The 13,963-nt window shown below is 38.9% G+C and overlaps 1 protein-coding gene across 1 annotated transcript; it reads right to left on the bottom strand.

Annotated features, from left to right (window-relative positions):
• Nucleotides 1-213: 213 nt before the first annotated feature.
• Nucleotides 214-3,726, bottom strand: LOC128726973 (uncharacterized). The gene is made up of 2 exons (XM_053820827.1): nt 1,042-3,726; nt 214-570 (listed from the first exon to the last, which is right to left on the bottom strand). The coding sequence occupies exons 1-2, from the start codon at nt 3,724-3,726 to the stop codon at nt 214-216; spliced, it is 3,042 nt and encodes a 1,013-aa protein (XP_053676802.1).
• Between the last annotated feature and the right edge of the window lie 10,237 nt (nt 3,727-13,963).

Raw genomic sequence — 13,963 nt, 5'->3', positions numbered from 1 at the left:
ACAACGTCATTTGACTAGATTAGAGAATGTCGAAAAGCTGATTTCATTGGCAAGAATATTCTAGATTTGAATAGTAATAAATTAGATTTCATCAAATTGTTTCTAACACAATTAACTGATAAACATCATATTGCGACTTCTCCCAATGAAGCATTAAATACATCAATAGTTACAACTTAAAGGAACACATTTCCGGTTCCCTCACTCCTATACTCATCTACTGCCATAATGACCATTTGTGGCGTCGTTTAGTTCATCCATCAGAGACAGCGGAAATCGGTGCGGTAGTTGTGGATGATAATGGTGATGATGGTGCTGCTGCTGCTGTTGAGGATAGTTGTTGAGTTGCAAAACGGAATTGAGATTGTCCATTTCCAGTTTCAACGAAGAAACACATTCATGTAAATTTTGAAGAGAGTATGTTTTTTGAGAGCTTTCTTCCACTAGGACTCGTAACTGATCGAAGTCTAAACTGGTGCAAGACATTGGCAGCGATTGAGCATCAGGACTCACTATGGCGATCGATTGTGATCCACTTGCTTCAGCAGAACTATCCATAGGATGGAAATTCTGTAATCGTAAGATTGCAAACAAAATTTAGATAGCCCGTACAAGTATATCCACAGTTTTAATAATATATAATTTGACATACACAAATGAAAACATGAAAAATAAACATAACAATCAAATTTTTTGAAAGCATTTAAATTTTTAACAATTTTTATATTAAAAAATTTCCAGCGGTTTTTCAGCATAATAGATATGATTAGCATCATTTTGATATGATTTGTAGATGATTGATTGAGATTGACATATCACGCGTAATTTTGAACGAACGATAACATTTATTACTGATGAATTCCAACTATGAGAAAAGAAAATTTTCACATACAAATGTAACACAATATTAACCATAATTAATGTGATGCATGACTGCTGACATGAAATCATATGTTAGTTACAATGGAAAACAATTCTTCGGAAAATTCTGCGCTGTTTAAAATGCACCGCAGATATAAATGAAATACAAATAAAACTCACTCTTAAATTGTTTCCAACCGTGTTAACCATGTTCTGACGTAGTTCGAGCACTTCTTTCTCCAGATCATATTTTTCTTGTTTTTCCAATAGAATAGCATCTTGCAGCGCTCGAAGGTCGTTAAAGAATGATTCCTTTGCTGCTACCAGAATTAACTCCGATTGTTCATATAGCTTAAGCCGCTCATGAGCAGATTCAAGACGACATTCCTGTATCTTCACCAATTGTTTTAGGTCGCTCAATTTTTTGGTAAGATTTTCCTCAGCCTCATTCGTTTTAGAAATCGACTGATTGAGTGACGAATTTTCTTCAATCAATCGCTCCAAATTTCGTTGCGATTCTTGCAATTGTCGTACTTTTTCGGTCAATTCAGCGCGCAATTCATCTTTTTCTGCTGTTTTTTCATCTGTAGCAAGCTTGTAGTGAGCAAAGGAATCTTCCAGTTGCTTATTTTTTTCCGTTGCTTGTTCCAATTGAAAACGAAGGTACCCGTTCTCTTTGTGCTCTTGTTTCAGTGAGTGGAGATCCCTAAAGGCACACTTTAGAGAGTCCCATACGTCACCATCCGGAGTAAGCAAACAATTGCTAATCATCAAGTTTATGAAACGATTCTTCTCCGATCGTAACGATGCAGCTTCCTGCTGAAATGATTCCTTGTCCGCTTCCAGAAGCAAAATTCGTTCTCGTGTCGTAGCCATTTCACAACGCAGATTGGCGCATTTTTCGTGCTCTTGCGAAACCTCTGCCGCACGTTGCTCAGCTTGCTTGCGTTCCCGAGCATGCTCTTTGACTTTCTTAAGGAGGGTACGATTATTGATCTCAAACCGCTGCAACTGTCGACGATTTTCGCATTCAATTGCTTTCAGCATTATGCGTAAATCACGCATTTCAACATCATCAGCGTCATTCGTACGAAGAGAAGCGGACAGTTTTCTTCGACAGTTGGCACCATGTTTGGGACACCCCTTCAACGTTCTACCATGTGCATCTCTGCTTTTTCCGAGAGGTTGGGGAAAAAATTGTTGTTCCAGGTCTTTAATGTTTTTGCTTAATGTTCTGATGGTTGCCTCACTACGTCTCGCCATCTCAACTGAGCGACAAGCCCCGTCAATATCGTCTTGCTTTTCGGCACTCGCACACTGACCCAGTTTGAGCTCCAGATCCAAATTCTTTGACTGTATTTTCCGAAAGTTCTCCAATAACTGTAGCTCATCGGAAAGATGTTTTGTATTTTCGGTACACATGTTTTGTTCACTACGAAATACTTGATTTTCTGTGGTAGGACTTCCACCAAGCTCCAGCCTATCATAGCAGCATTTGCAAATGGACTCACATTCCTCCACATGCTTCCGTTGGCAATCGCGGTCGCCAAATTGTATCGACAAAACTTTGATTTGCGCTTTCAGTCGCTCTACAGCGACATCTATCTGTCGTCTTGTGAAGCATTCGCGTGCCAGCTGCGCAGATAGTGATTCGATTTCGGATCGGGCGAGTTCGCGATGCTCTCGAAAACGAATAATATTCTGCGCGTTTTCCATTTCGCGTTTACTCATTAATTCCAATTGTTGGCACTGGTTTTGAAACGTATCTTGCAGTTGACGAAGGACAGATTGTAATTCAGCGTTCTGATGTCCCAGAATTTCATTTTTCTCCATCAAGTCTGTTTCGTGATGACGCATTTTTTCATAGTGATTTAATTCATCGTTTTCTTCGGATTTGTCACCATGCTGATCAAGACTTGTATTAAACAGAGATTCATCCTTACAGATTGGTAATTCAATTGCATCAGGGCATGATGTGTCGACAAATATCTTATTTTCTCTGCGCTCATTATGAAGATCTTCATTTAGCGATATATTGGATTCCTTCAATTTGGCATTTACTATTTGGCACCTGTGTAATTCACCTTGAAACCATCGCTCTGATGCTTTTATCCTGCTTATTTCACTGCCTGCTCCCATGAGCTGATGTTCTAGAGATTTGATTTTCAGAGCTAAATTCTCCTTTTCAACATGCTGCTCGACTATTTTCTCCTTCAAACATTCATTTGCTCTTTCTTTACAGTCCAGCCGAAGCTTAACATCTTCTAGCTCTGTCCGAATGCGAATTAGTTCGTACTCGTCTCGCTCGTCCTGTAGATGAAGTGACTCCCTTGTGCATGATGCTAGACGCTTGATTTCCTTGCGTGCATCTATTAGCTCGGTTTTGATTTCGTTCTTTTCATCCTGCAGTTTTTCATTCTTTTTGCTCCAGCTCAGTTCGATTTCATTACGTATTTCATTCCACTTGTATTTATAGGTGAGAAGCTCAGTTTTAGTCTGGTACAGTTCGGTGTTCAGTTGTACGAATCGCTGATGCAAATCCACGCTCGCATCTCCTGAAACTGCTTTGATAAGCTTCTCCTTACCGCCTGATTCAGAGAATGAGAAATTCCCAGAGTCATAGTTGGTTGCACTTTCGTCCATTTCGCTGAACATTCCGTGCCGTGCTTGCAACGGTGTGGATGGTTGAGTGCCAGTATCTGTTTGCCTTTCGGAAATGAAAGAAATCTGAGAGGATGATGGCGATTGATGTAGCAGCATTTCGTGCCACGTTTGCCCTGCACGACCTCCATTTTGCTCGCCTGTGCAGTAAGCGGCATCGGCTTGTTTGAGATTACTTTCATCGTATGCTGGTTTGGTGGTCATGCTACATAGATCTGTTGTAATGGTAATATCGAAACTGCACATACAAGGAACATAACGTTGGCGAACGCCACCCTTTAGAAAGTTTTTATGATCAATGGAGCCAAACTGGAGAGCAATGTAGATTCCATATTTAAACTATGTTTGCCACTACTTCACATTCGCGAATAATTTGTTTTATTTGTTTTTCATACTGGAAAAGCAAATTGACTTTTAGGCTGCTGTCTACAGAGGGGATAGTGTATCTATTTATGTACGGATTAATATAATGCACTAAAAGCGAATTTGTCCAAGCGTAACATGGAGAAGACAGAGACGACTTTTTAGTGAATGCCAAGTTGAGCCAAGTACATTTCACTATTCACTTCACATACGCATCACATTCTCAATCCAATTCTAAAAACAATCTTCAGTTTTGCATGATAATGTTGACATTTGTGTAGACCTTAGGATCCTTATAGCGCAATTACACGTGCATTACTATGGCGTTTGACAATACTGTACCAAATGATCAGGCAATTCATATCATACGACAAAAATCACTGTTTTTTTCGATGGGAACAAATGTTTAATCGAATGAACCATATTTAATGCTGACACGTTCCGTTCTCCAGCTGTGGATTGCTTAGAATGAGCTGAACGTAGCGTGTTTGCATTAAATAATTTTGATATGTTGGTTATAAGTTGTTGAAGTTGAAAACATTGATATCAAATGCTATTTTATGATATAAACCATCATTATTTTCTTCCAGAAGTTTTAAAGAGAATATTATTCTTAGACCCAGGTTAAAATACGTTTAGCAATTGGTTTTAAACAACTCTAACCTGTTTAATAGTCACACCAATTCGAGTAAAATATTATGATTTTGTCGACTGAAAAGTAAGATATACCACAGTTTTGTCTGTCTCTTATAATGGTTATAATAAATTTTTGGGTATTATAGCTGTGCAATCAGCTACTTAATATATAAACTATGGTTTAAGAAATCGATATATTATAATAATATTAATCCGAAATTCGTTACGTCAGCTTGCCTTGATGATGCCGATAGGGTCCATTGGAATGACATTTTCGATTAGGACGGTGCTCTAAGCGACTGTCAAAACGAATACGAATGTTCATTCAATGATCGCGTATCAAATAAGACGTTGGTATTTCGTTCCGGCTAAATAGTTGTATATGCCTGTGTTGTTTTTTTATACCGAACCCATTTTGAGTAGTTTTATGAGTTTCCTTCGAGCGGCAACAGAATTAAAGGGTAGCGCTTGTTTACTTGATGTTCGCTTTCATATAGTTCAGCGATAGATGGGCAATATGCCATGTTGTTAAAATAAATGTGATGCTCATGTTGGAGCGCAAAACACCATGTAAAATTGTGTCGACGATGAAAAAAAAACCACCAAGATGACGATCATGTAGGTGACGGGTGGATTGTATGAAATACACACAATTCTGGCATACTTGGTTTAATCGCTTGTTTGTGATTTCGGAACCATCTTGAGTTGGTTGTTTGGAACGGCTACACGAATTAAGGAATGTGCTGTGAAGTAAGGAATGTGGAATGAGTGCGGCGTATCTCAACATGCCATGCCGGTAGAAAAATTGCATACATGTGTATTGAGTTATACATGTTACCACGATGCAAAATTGTTTCGCAAAGATAAAAGAGATTTCAGAAGTTAACGATCGATCGGCGACGCTTAGCATCGGTTAAAATGCGCACAATTGTTCCATGCTACAATCGTTCAAATGTGCTGCTTATATTTAAGTGAAAACCATGTGGAGAATTGTGCCGTGAAGATAAAAATTATCGACAAAGATGGCGATCGTTCAGGTTACGGGTAGATTGTATGAAATACACACAATACTGGCATACTTATTATAATCGCTTTTTGTGATTTGTAAACCATCTTGAGTTGGTGGTTTGGAACGGTTATACGAAGAAAGGAATGTGCTTAACTGCGTTGTGTATCGTGACATGTCATACCGTTAGAAAAATGGTATACACGTGTGTTGAGTTCTATTACCACGATGCAGAATTGTTTCGCGAAGATGAAAAGGTTCACAGAACTTGCTTTATCCTTATCGACGGCAACATTTACGATAAAGAAGTCGCTGTTGGAATAGTGCTTGGGGTAGCTGTAGTAGTAAACGGATGAACGGAAAAATTTTGCATCGGCTCGTTTGAGTCTAACATTGCCGCATTACGAAAATTGGATTACTGTGAATAAAATCTTCCGTTGCCCCAATGGAAAGTTTTAATTGTGACCATTTTTTTCAACAAAAGAAAAAGGATCATAAGGTGAGCATGATTACATTGATAAACAAGGTTCTGCGATTCGTTGCAAGCAATACTACCATTCGTTTGTATGAATAATTTTGCATAACGATGTTATTGTTTTTGATTACCTAGGGCGACCATAACTCATTGGAGAGGCGGAGATAGTTAGATGATATGTAAGTAGTACCGGTCTGCTTTGATGACACGCCGACGCCGAAACAAATAAAATATGATCAACTATAATTAGCGCTAAAAAATGACGCTACTGGAATGATTACACTTGTTTTATAACATATTGATATGTTGGAAATGTTTCTCAATTTCATATGAAAACGTGACGCAATCGGAAAATCGTAATAGTTGACAACGCTTTTTGCATTGTCAAAAATCGTTTACTAAAATAAGTGCTGTCAAACCAATGCTTTAAATATTAAAAAAATTAATTTCACGAATTCGCTATGAGCAATTACTCAAACTAAGCACCAGGATTAGGAATTAGGATATTTATCGATACAATTTTGAAAGATACACTTTATGGAGCCAAGCCGTGAAAATGAGAGTATTCATAAGCCATCGTTGAATTGTATAGCTTACAATTTGAGCAATATTTGATAAATATTAATAACTATTAGTTGAGCCACCTATTTCTTTGTCGGTAATCATTATCTATCGCTGTTCTAATTACAATTGTCTTCTATGCTAAGCCTACGCTTAATTCAAACAAAATTTAATGTTAAACTAGGAAGAAAAAGAGAATTTACAGGATTAAGCAATCGCAGAAAATGTAATATTAATACTGGCCTTGTATAATGAGCTATTCTGCTATGTTCTACACTATTATAACTGTTGCTCATTATATTCGATAGCAGTAATAGGAATACAGTAATGAATAACGGAAAACTAGGTACGGATAAAAAATAATTTTCTTTTCGTCCATTTTGCCTTAACTTAATTATCGAACATTAAATTGTACGATGGACTTGTTCCCTTTTTTATAATCGGATTTTTGCTGATGCATGATTATGTTCTCAGGAAATTTGATCCCGCAATCGGCTTGATTCTTAAACATAAACATTATACCGTTCGCGCGGCTTTATGTTTAATGAACCTCTCTGCTGACAATGCAGTGTCGTGCACGCTGGCGATGCTGAAGAATTTCGAACAATGCAATGTGGATGCCGTCTGCTGGTTGGCCACCTAGTAATTCCTAACGTCGGCTGCTTATTCCACAGTACACAGTAGAGGTTCAGGTTATACACTGATGCTTTGGAGTCACGTTGTACAAAATGGGACCCCGGTGTCGGATGCAACTCAGCGTGCGATATAATCCGCGCATAACTTCCCTTCCCTTAAGCGTTGAGTGTCCTCGATATAGTCATCAAGATTTCGAATAGTGAGGTTCATATGTTAACCTTGGATGTGAGAGCTTGTGGTGGCATCATGTTGGTTTTTTTTTGTAAATTTTTAAGTTAGCATATATTGCAATCGCTCCTATCTTTATGATTATGGTTATTAACATATGGCTTATGTGAAATTTGCTTAGTTGCCAAAAGTGAATTTCGATTATTTTTTCCTAAGTTTTTTAATCTTAGATCAATCTGATTTCCCAAATTCGTTGATTTGTTCGTGAACGCACTTACGGATTTCGGGTGTGCTTTTGCTTAGTTACCTGAAGTCGTGTCGATATTCTGATTTTGTAGAAGAGATAAGAGGGCATTTATTTCTTTGCTAGGGTTATATATAGCCCTCCTAGCCCTTGAGAGTGTTTGAGCGCCGTTATTCGAGGGCCCCTGACACTCACTAAATGACGGCGTATACTTAACAAAGTATTGTTGGCCCTGTCATTAGTGTAAACAGTTCGATTTCTCAAATGATTTTCCATGTATAGTGTAACAGAATCAAATATCCTGTTTGAAAACTGGTGACTTTCCAAGTAAACGTGTAGTTTTTAATTTTCACTGTACAGTTTTCCATTTCTATGATCATTGGTACTAACGTCGTTTTGGATTTGCCACATAAATTAGTGGCTGTTATTTCCGTTTGAGTGTCAGCAAATATTATACTCTCTAACACTGACCATTGACTGACCATCAGTTATGGAGAACGCTTCCTCGGTGCATATAAAAAAAAATTTTTTTATCATCCGTTCGGACAGCACGTTCGTCTTATCTGAACCTTACAATCGAACTCAACTTGATACACATCTGTTATCCTATTTTATAATGAGATTTATTCTGATATAGTTCAATTGCGTATGATCGCATCTGATCGAGTCTGTTGCTGAGTGAATGTTGCTGAGCGGACTCTCGAACAGTCCTCACGAAGGGCCTCCTACCAAGAGTGTTACGAGCGCGGCGTCTGAACGGGTCACGCGAAGTTATGGCCCAGCTGTTCGAAGGTCGTAGCAATTTTAAGAAGGGTCTCTCGGTCCGAGATCAATTGTCTGCAAAATTCACTGGATCCATATTACCTTCCCGTTAGTTGCTCCTCGCCTTTCGGAAAGCTCATGCCGCAGAAGGGGGGTTCCGAATTCAGCGGAACGTTCGGATAGTTTTGGGCAGAGTATCCTGATGAGTGCCAGTCTTGATGACAAGTAGAGTTCCGTTCTTTCCTTGAGAATAAACAAGTTCTCTAGATCGACACTGGTTTATTTGGAGTTAAATTCTTGCTTCAATACCAATTTACACAATGGGATTGTACCGTGTTGGAAATTATTTCGGTTTGTTTATCACATGCAGTCGTACGCTTTTTTCGATGTAATAATCTTTGTTTGGGATAACGATGGCCGCTAACACTTGTATTTTTAGACGACAACGTGGGGCCATACGCGTTGATCGATCTTTATTATGCCTTTCTTGTCTTAGAATTTCTTTTTTGTGGTCCTATTAATGGTTTCGTCTGTTGAGCCCTTCTTGATGATTAATTTTTATGTATTTATTTTTATTTAGGTCAACTGTGACAATGGTATACATTTTTTAAAAAAATATCCGTTGCGCTAACAACAAAAAGAGTATCGCTGGCAGCAGCAAAATAAATTGTACAGAAATCTGTCCGAGCACGATCTCGCACCGTTGATCTCCATAGAGTTTCCAACCTTCCCGCTAGTTTGTTCCAGTTCCAGTTATTAAGTGAGGAAAGCGTTTCAACAAATAAAGAATACCTCCTCTTTGAGCTCTTGATTGAATCTGATTTATTTTCTACATGTTTGAACTTATATACTAATGGTCTTTCATGTCTTGTCCAGGGTTTGTTTGGGATCTTCCGCAGCAAAAAACGTAGTGTTGATTGTTTGGTTTGGTTTGGTTGCATGATTTGACTGGTCAGCTGTTTAAAAATCGTCCCAGTTAGCTACTTCGTCGATTGCTGTCACCGTTCGTAGTGCGTTTTGCTTAGCTCGCGGAAGTGTTTCGGGGCTGGCGATAATGAGGTCATGCAGGATTCATGCAGTTCCGTTATTGTTTCGAAATTCGACCAATATTTTTATGGCTGACGCGCTTGTTTTCAGTCTCATGTATTGTGTCCATTGATGTTTATATGTTTAAACGATAACGATTCTTTCACAAGTTACAGCTATGTACGATCTTATTTTAAACCGACACGTTGCGCACGCAACTTTCTCCCCATTGTAGTTCATCCTGATGAATTACACCTAATCACGCGGTTTGAAATGTCGCTTCACAGATTGTTCGCTTAATTCCATTTCTTCGGGTATTGTCCCTTCTGATATTGTTATCTTTGATCGTTTTGAATACATGAATAAAATTGCTCCTTCGATTAATATGCGACAGGTTAATTGCGCGCAAAATATTATTAGAACTTTGTGATTCGGAGTGAGCGTAGTATGGCTGTTCTCGAAAGTATTGTATTTGATAAAATAGTGTTTAACTTGGTTTTCTTTTGCTACCTCTGCGCTTATTTCTTGATTCTCTGAGTAAAGGGTACATCCTGTATCCATTTCTATGAGCGCTGCGTGGTATGTTAATTGAATTGAGCGTTCGTTACATTTGACGTGTATGTTATTTATATCACTAGTATAGTAAAGCACTGAATTAGCTTCTTTCATATGATACATTCTCGTGTACGAGAGTGGAAGTATTTCGGTTTTACAACTAGATGATTTTTCGTTTAGTAATTTTTGTGTTAAACAATTTTTCTCACTAGACAATATAGGATGATATTCGATACATATTGTTTCGTTAATCCATTCTGTTTTTTGCGGATAAAAGAATTTTCTATTATCATTTATGGCTATTGTGGTTTCGTTCAAAAGTATTACTCGTTTACTAACTCTGTTGGGCACAGGATATGCTTTGAACACTTCATATGGTATGTCTTCCATAACTAAGATAGATACCGTTATTGTCACGTTCCCTGATTCTTCTTGCACTTTAATCTGTGGTTTGTTATATACCGTATGTCCACTTGGAATATTTGCGCGAAATTCATTAAGAACGTTTCTTACTTCTTCTTTAGTTAGAGGCTCTACTCTTAACATTCGATATTTTTCTTCAATATTCGACATCATTTGATGTGCCACCAGTGTTAGCTCTAACAATCTAATTCTTGCAAGGACGTGTTTGTTTTTTGCATCAGTGTGCCTAATTTCTTGTTCCAAATGTAAGGTTTTAGTTTTAAAGATTGTTTCCGCGTTTTTGGAATGTTCATGAACCGCGTTTAGACTTCGAAATAATTCTTTAAACTTGATTTGTTCAATCGTCTGTAGTTTGCTTAGTTCTTCCTTCACTTCGTCACCACCGACTAGCATGTCTTTCAAAAATCCAAGAATTCCACCGCTACGCTTACTTCTTGACGTTATGCGTATTTGTCGTTCAACGTTATGACTCTGTTGTCTTACCATAGCTACCGCATCGCCGAGATTTGTTTTCTTTGCCTGGCGTAGATTGAGATAAAGTTGATTTAGATCATACCTCATTTGATGCATCATCCCGATGTCTTCTTGTGGCTTGATGTCCGTAGATATTTTTTTCTGTATTAACCCTCGCTGCGCGAAACATGTCCCAATGTGATTGAATAGAATTCCACCTTCGTCTACTTGCTGAAGTTTAAACGGATTGGTAGGGACAGCAATCGCTAGGACAGTCATCAGAAGCATTACTTTGTGTGCCCAGGGGCAAGGTGCTATTCGTCGTTTGCTAGCTCTCTTGGTTATCTGAGGAGAATACGTTTCGGGTACGTTTGGCCGTTTTGGAGGTTGCATTTGAGCACGTGTGTTGCTTATAAAGAGTAGTTGTTCCTTTTGCGTTACATCGATGATCGCCACTTTAATTGCGGGTCTTTTTAGAATCCCGTTCATGGTTTTCACTTCCACTGACCGTATTTGTCCATCTGGTGCTGGATGCACGTTTACGACTCTACCCTTTGTCCAGCATCCTGGAGGCACGTTGTCTTCAATGATCACGACCACGTCGTCCACTTTGATGGGCTCTATTTTGTTTGTCCATTTATTTCTCTTTATCAGAGTGGACAGGTATTCTTTCTTCCATCGATCCCAGAATATTTTGGCGTAGTGTTGCACCATCTTGAATTGTTTCCTATCGACATGCTGGGTATTAATCGCGTATGGTGGGACTGAATTTGCTCCTCTGCCTATGAGGAAGTGAAATGGTGTGAGTATCTCATCTTCGTCCGTAGATAATGGAATGTGCGTTAATGGGCGAGCGTTTATCATGGCTTCAATTTGGATCAGTGTGGCTCTTAGTGTTTCAGCTGTGGGTTTTCGATTTTTCCATTGGTCGTTCATAAATCGAAGTGCCTTCTTAACGATCTGGATGAGCCTTTCCCAAGATCCACCAAAGTGTGGAGCAGCTGGTGGATTGAAATGCCATTCTATGTCATGTTGTAGAGCCGCTTTACTTCCCATTTGTTGGTTTACTTCTTCAATTAAACGTTTTAACTCCTTTTCGGCTCCGACAAAATTAGTTCCGTTATCGCTGTATAAGTGCGAAATCTTGTAGTTGGTGTTTGTTGAACCTTAGGCCAGAGTTGTTCTTCTTCACTCAGAAATGTTGGCCCGTCGAACCATGGACGTGTGTCATTCACTAATTTAGTGCCGATATCTGCCGGATTTTGCTTAGTTGGCACGTATCGCCATTGATTTATGCTAGATGATTCTAGTATTTCTGAAATTCTATGTGACACGAACTGATGGTATTTACGGTGTTTGCTGTTAATCCACGACAACACTGTTTGAGAATCACTCCAGTATGTAACGCTAGTCACTTGCATTCGCAGTTCATTCACTATAGTTTCCGTTAATCGAACTCCCATTACTGCTGCTTGCAATTCCAGTCGTGGAATCGACATTGTTTTTATTGGCGCTACGCGTGATTTACCGGCAATTAGTCGCACAATACAAGAACTTCCGTAGTGGCTGCGTGCGTATACGCACGCTGCAAATGCATCTTCGGAAGCATCGACGAAGGTATGTAAGTCCAGCTTTTCCGGTCTTTTTGTCACAATTTGCCTTGTTATACTTAGTTCACTTGTTTTAAGGACCATTTTTTTCCACTCATTCCATTTTTCTTTCAGAGTGTCCGAAAGATCGTTATCCCAGTGTTCAGTCTCGATATGAGCCAGTTTCATCAGCTTTTTACCGTGTATTGTCACGTGACTTATAAGTCCAAGCGGATCAAAGATGCTCATGGTAAAACTGAGTAATTCTCGCTTAGTTAATTTCGTTGTACTCGTTGTTTCCGGTATTTTCACCTTGTATAAAAACGTATCGTTGTTTGTATCCCACTGCACTCCGAGTATTTTTTCAATGTCTGTATCCTTTTCTTCGATTGTCACTATGTTCGGGAGCGTTTGCCTACGTTCCCTTGGAATGGAGTTAAGTAGTTCCTTTGTATTTGACGTAAAGTTGCGAATATAAAATCCACCGTTCTGATGCACTTCAATCACTTGACGCGTTGTTTCTATCGCTTCACTTATCGAGAAGAAACTGTCTAGATAATCGTCAACGTAGTGTTGATTTACGATGGGATTCACTGCCAATGCGTGGGTATTGTTGTGTATTTCGGCGTTACGATTTTTCACTACTTGTGCACAAGATGGAGAGCACGTCGCTCCAAACGTCATCACCTGCATCACGTATGTATCCGGTTCCTTATTGTTGTCACAATCACGCCACAGGATTCGTTGAGCGTCTCGGTCTTCGCGTCGAATCTTCACTTGGTGAAACATTTCTTTAATGTCTCCGGTGACACAGATATTCCCTTCACGGAATCGTATTAGAACACCAAATAATGAGGCCATTTCGTCTGGCCCAGTTAGTAACTGTGAATTTAGCGAGACACCTTTCACTGTTGCAGCTGCGTCGAAAACTAATCTTGGCTTTGGAACGGGCTTGTTGCGATTCACGACAATGAAGTGCGGTAGGTAGAAACTCTTGTCTGTTTTTTGTTTTGCTTCTTCCGGGGTGAGTTTGCGAAGGTAACCTTTCTCGACATATTCTTTGAACTGATTACCTAACCATGCTTGTAATTGCGGATTGTTTCTAAGCTGTTTTTCTTGAGACTCAAGACGTCGTAATGCGTTATTATAGCTCGGTGGAAATTTTACTTCATCGTTTTTCCATAGCAAACCTATTTCAAATCTATCACCGTCTCTTTTTAATGTATTTTCAATTATTCTTTCTGCACGTTTATCTTCTTCTGATTTTAATTCCTGATTGTATTTCACTCCAAAGTCTTCTGTGGTAAAATATCTCCTAATTATTTCATTCATTTTCTCTTCTTGTTTGTGAATCAGGAGGTGATTTGAATCGTAGTATTCCTTAGTAAGATCTGTTCCAAAAATGATCCATCCAAGTTTTGTCTCAATGGCGACAGGATCATCTGGCTCTGCCATAATTTTGCTCATAGGCACCAAAAGTGAACAATTGTTTAATCCTATCAATACAGTAGGACGAGCATTAGTAAAGGATTCAGCCGGCACTT

The sequence above is a fragment of the Anopheles nili genome, chromosome 3 (genome assembly GCF_943737925.1).
Source record: "Anopheles nili chromosome 3, idAnoNiliSN_F5_01, whole genome shotgun sequence".
NCBI classification, from domain to species: domain Eukaryota; kingdom Metazoa; phylum Arthropoda; class Insecta; order Diptera; family Culicidae; genus Anopheles; species Anopheles nili.
Note: the sequence above shows the minus strand (reverse complement) of the source record. Positions and strands in the feature narration are given on the sequence as shown.

What these genes read in the sequence shown, in the direction of transcription:
- LOC128726973 (XM_053820827.1), bottom strand. Translation starts at nt 3,726, where the DNA reads ATGACCACCAAACCAGCATACGATGAAAGTAATCTCAAACAAGCCGAT. An exon ending in CGGTTGGAAACAATTTAAGA is followed by an intron (nt 571 to 1,041) that starts GTGAGTTTTATT and finishes TTACGATTACAG; the next exon opens with AATTTCCATCCTATGGATAG.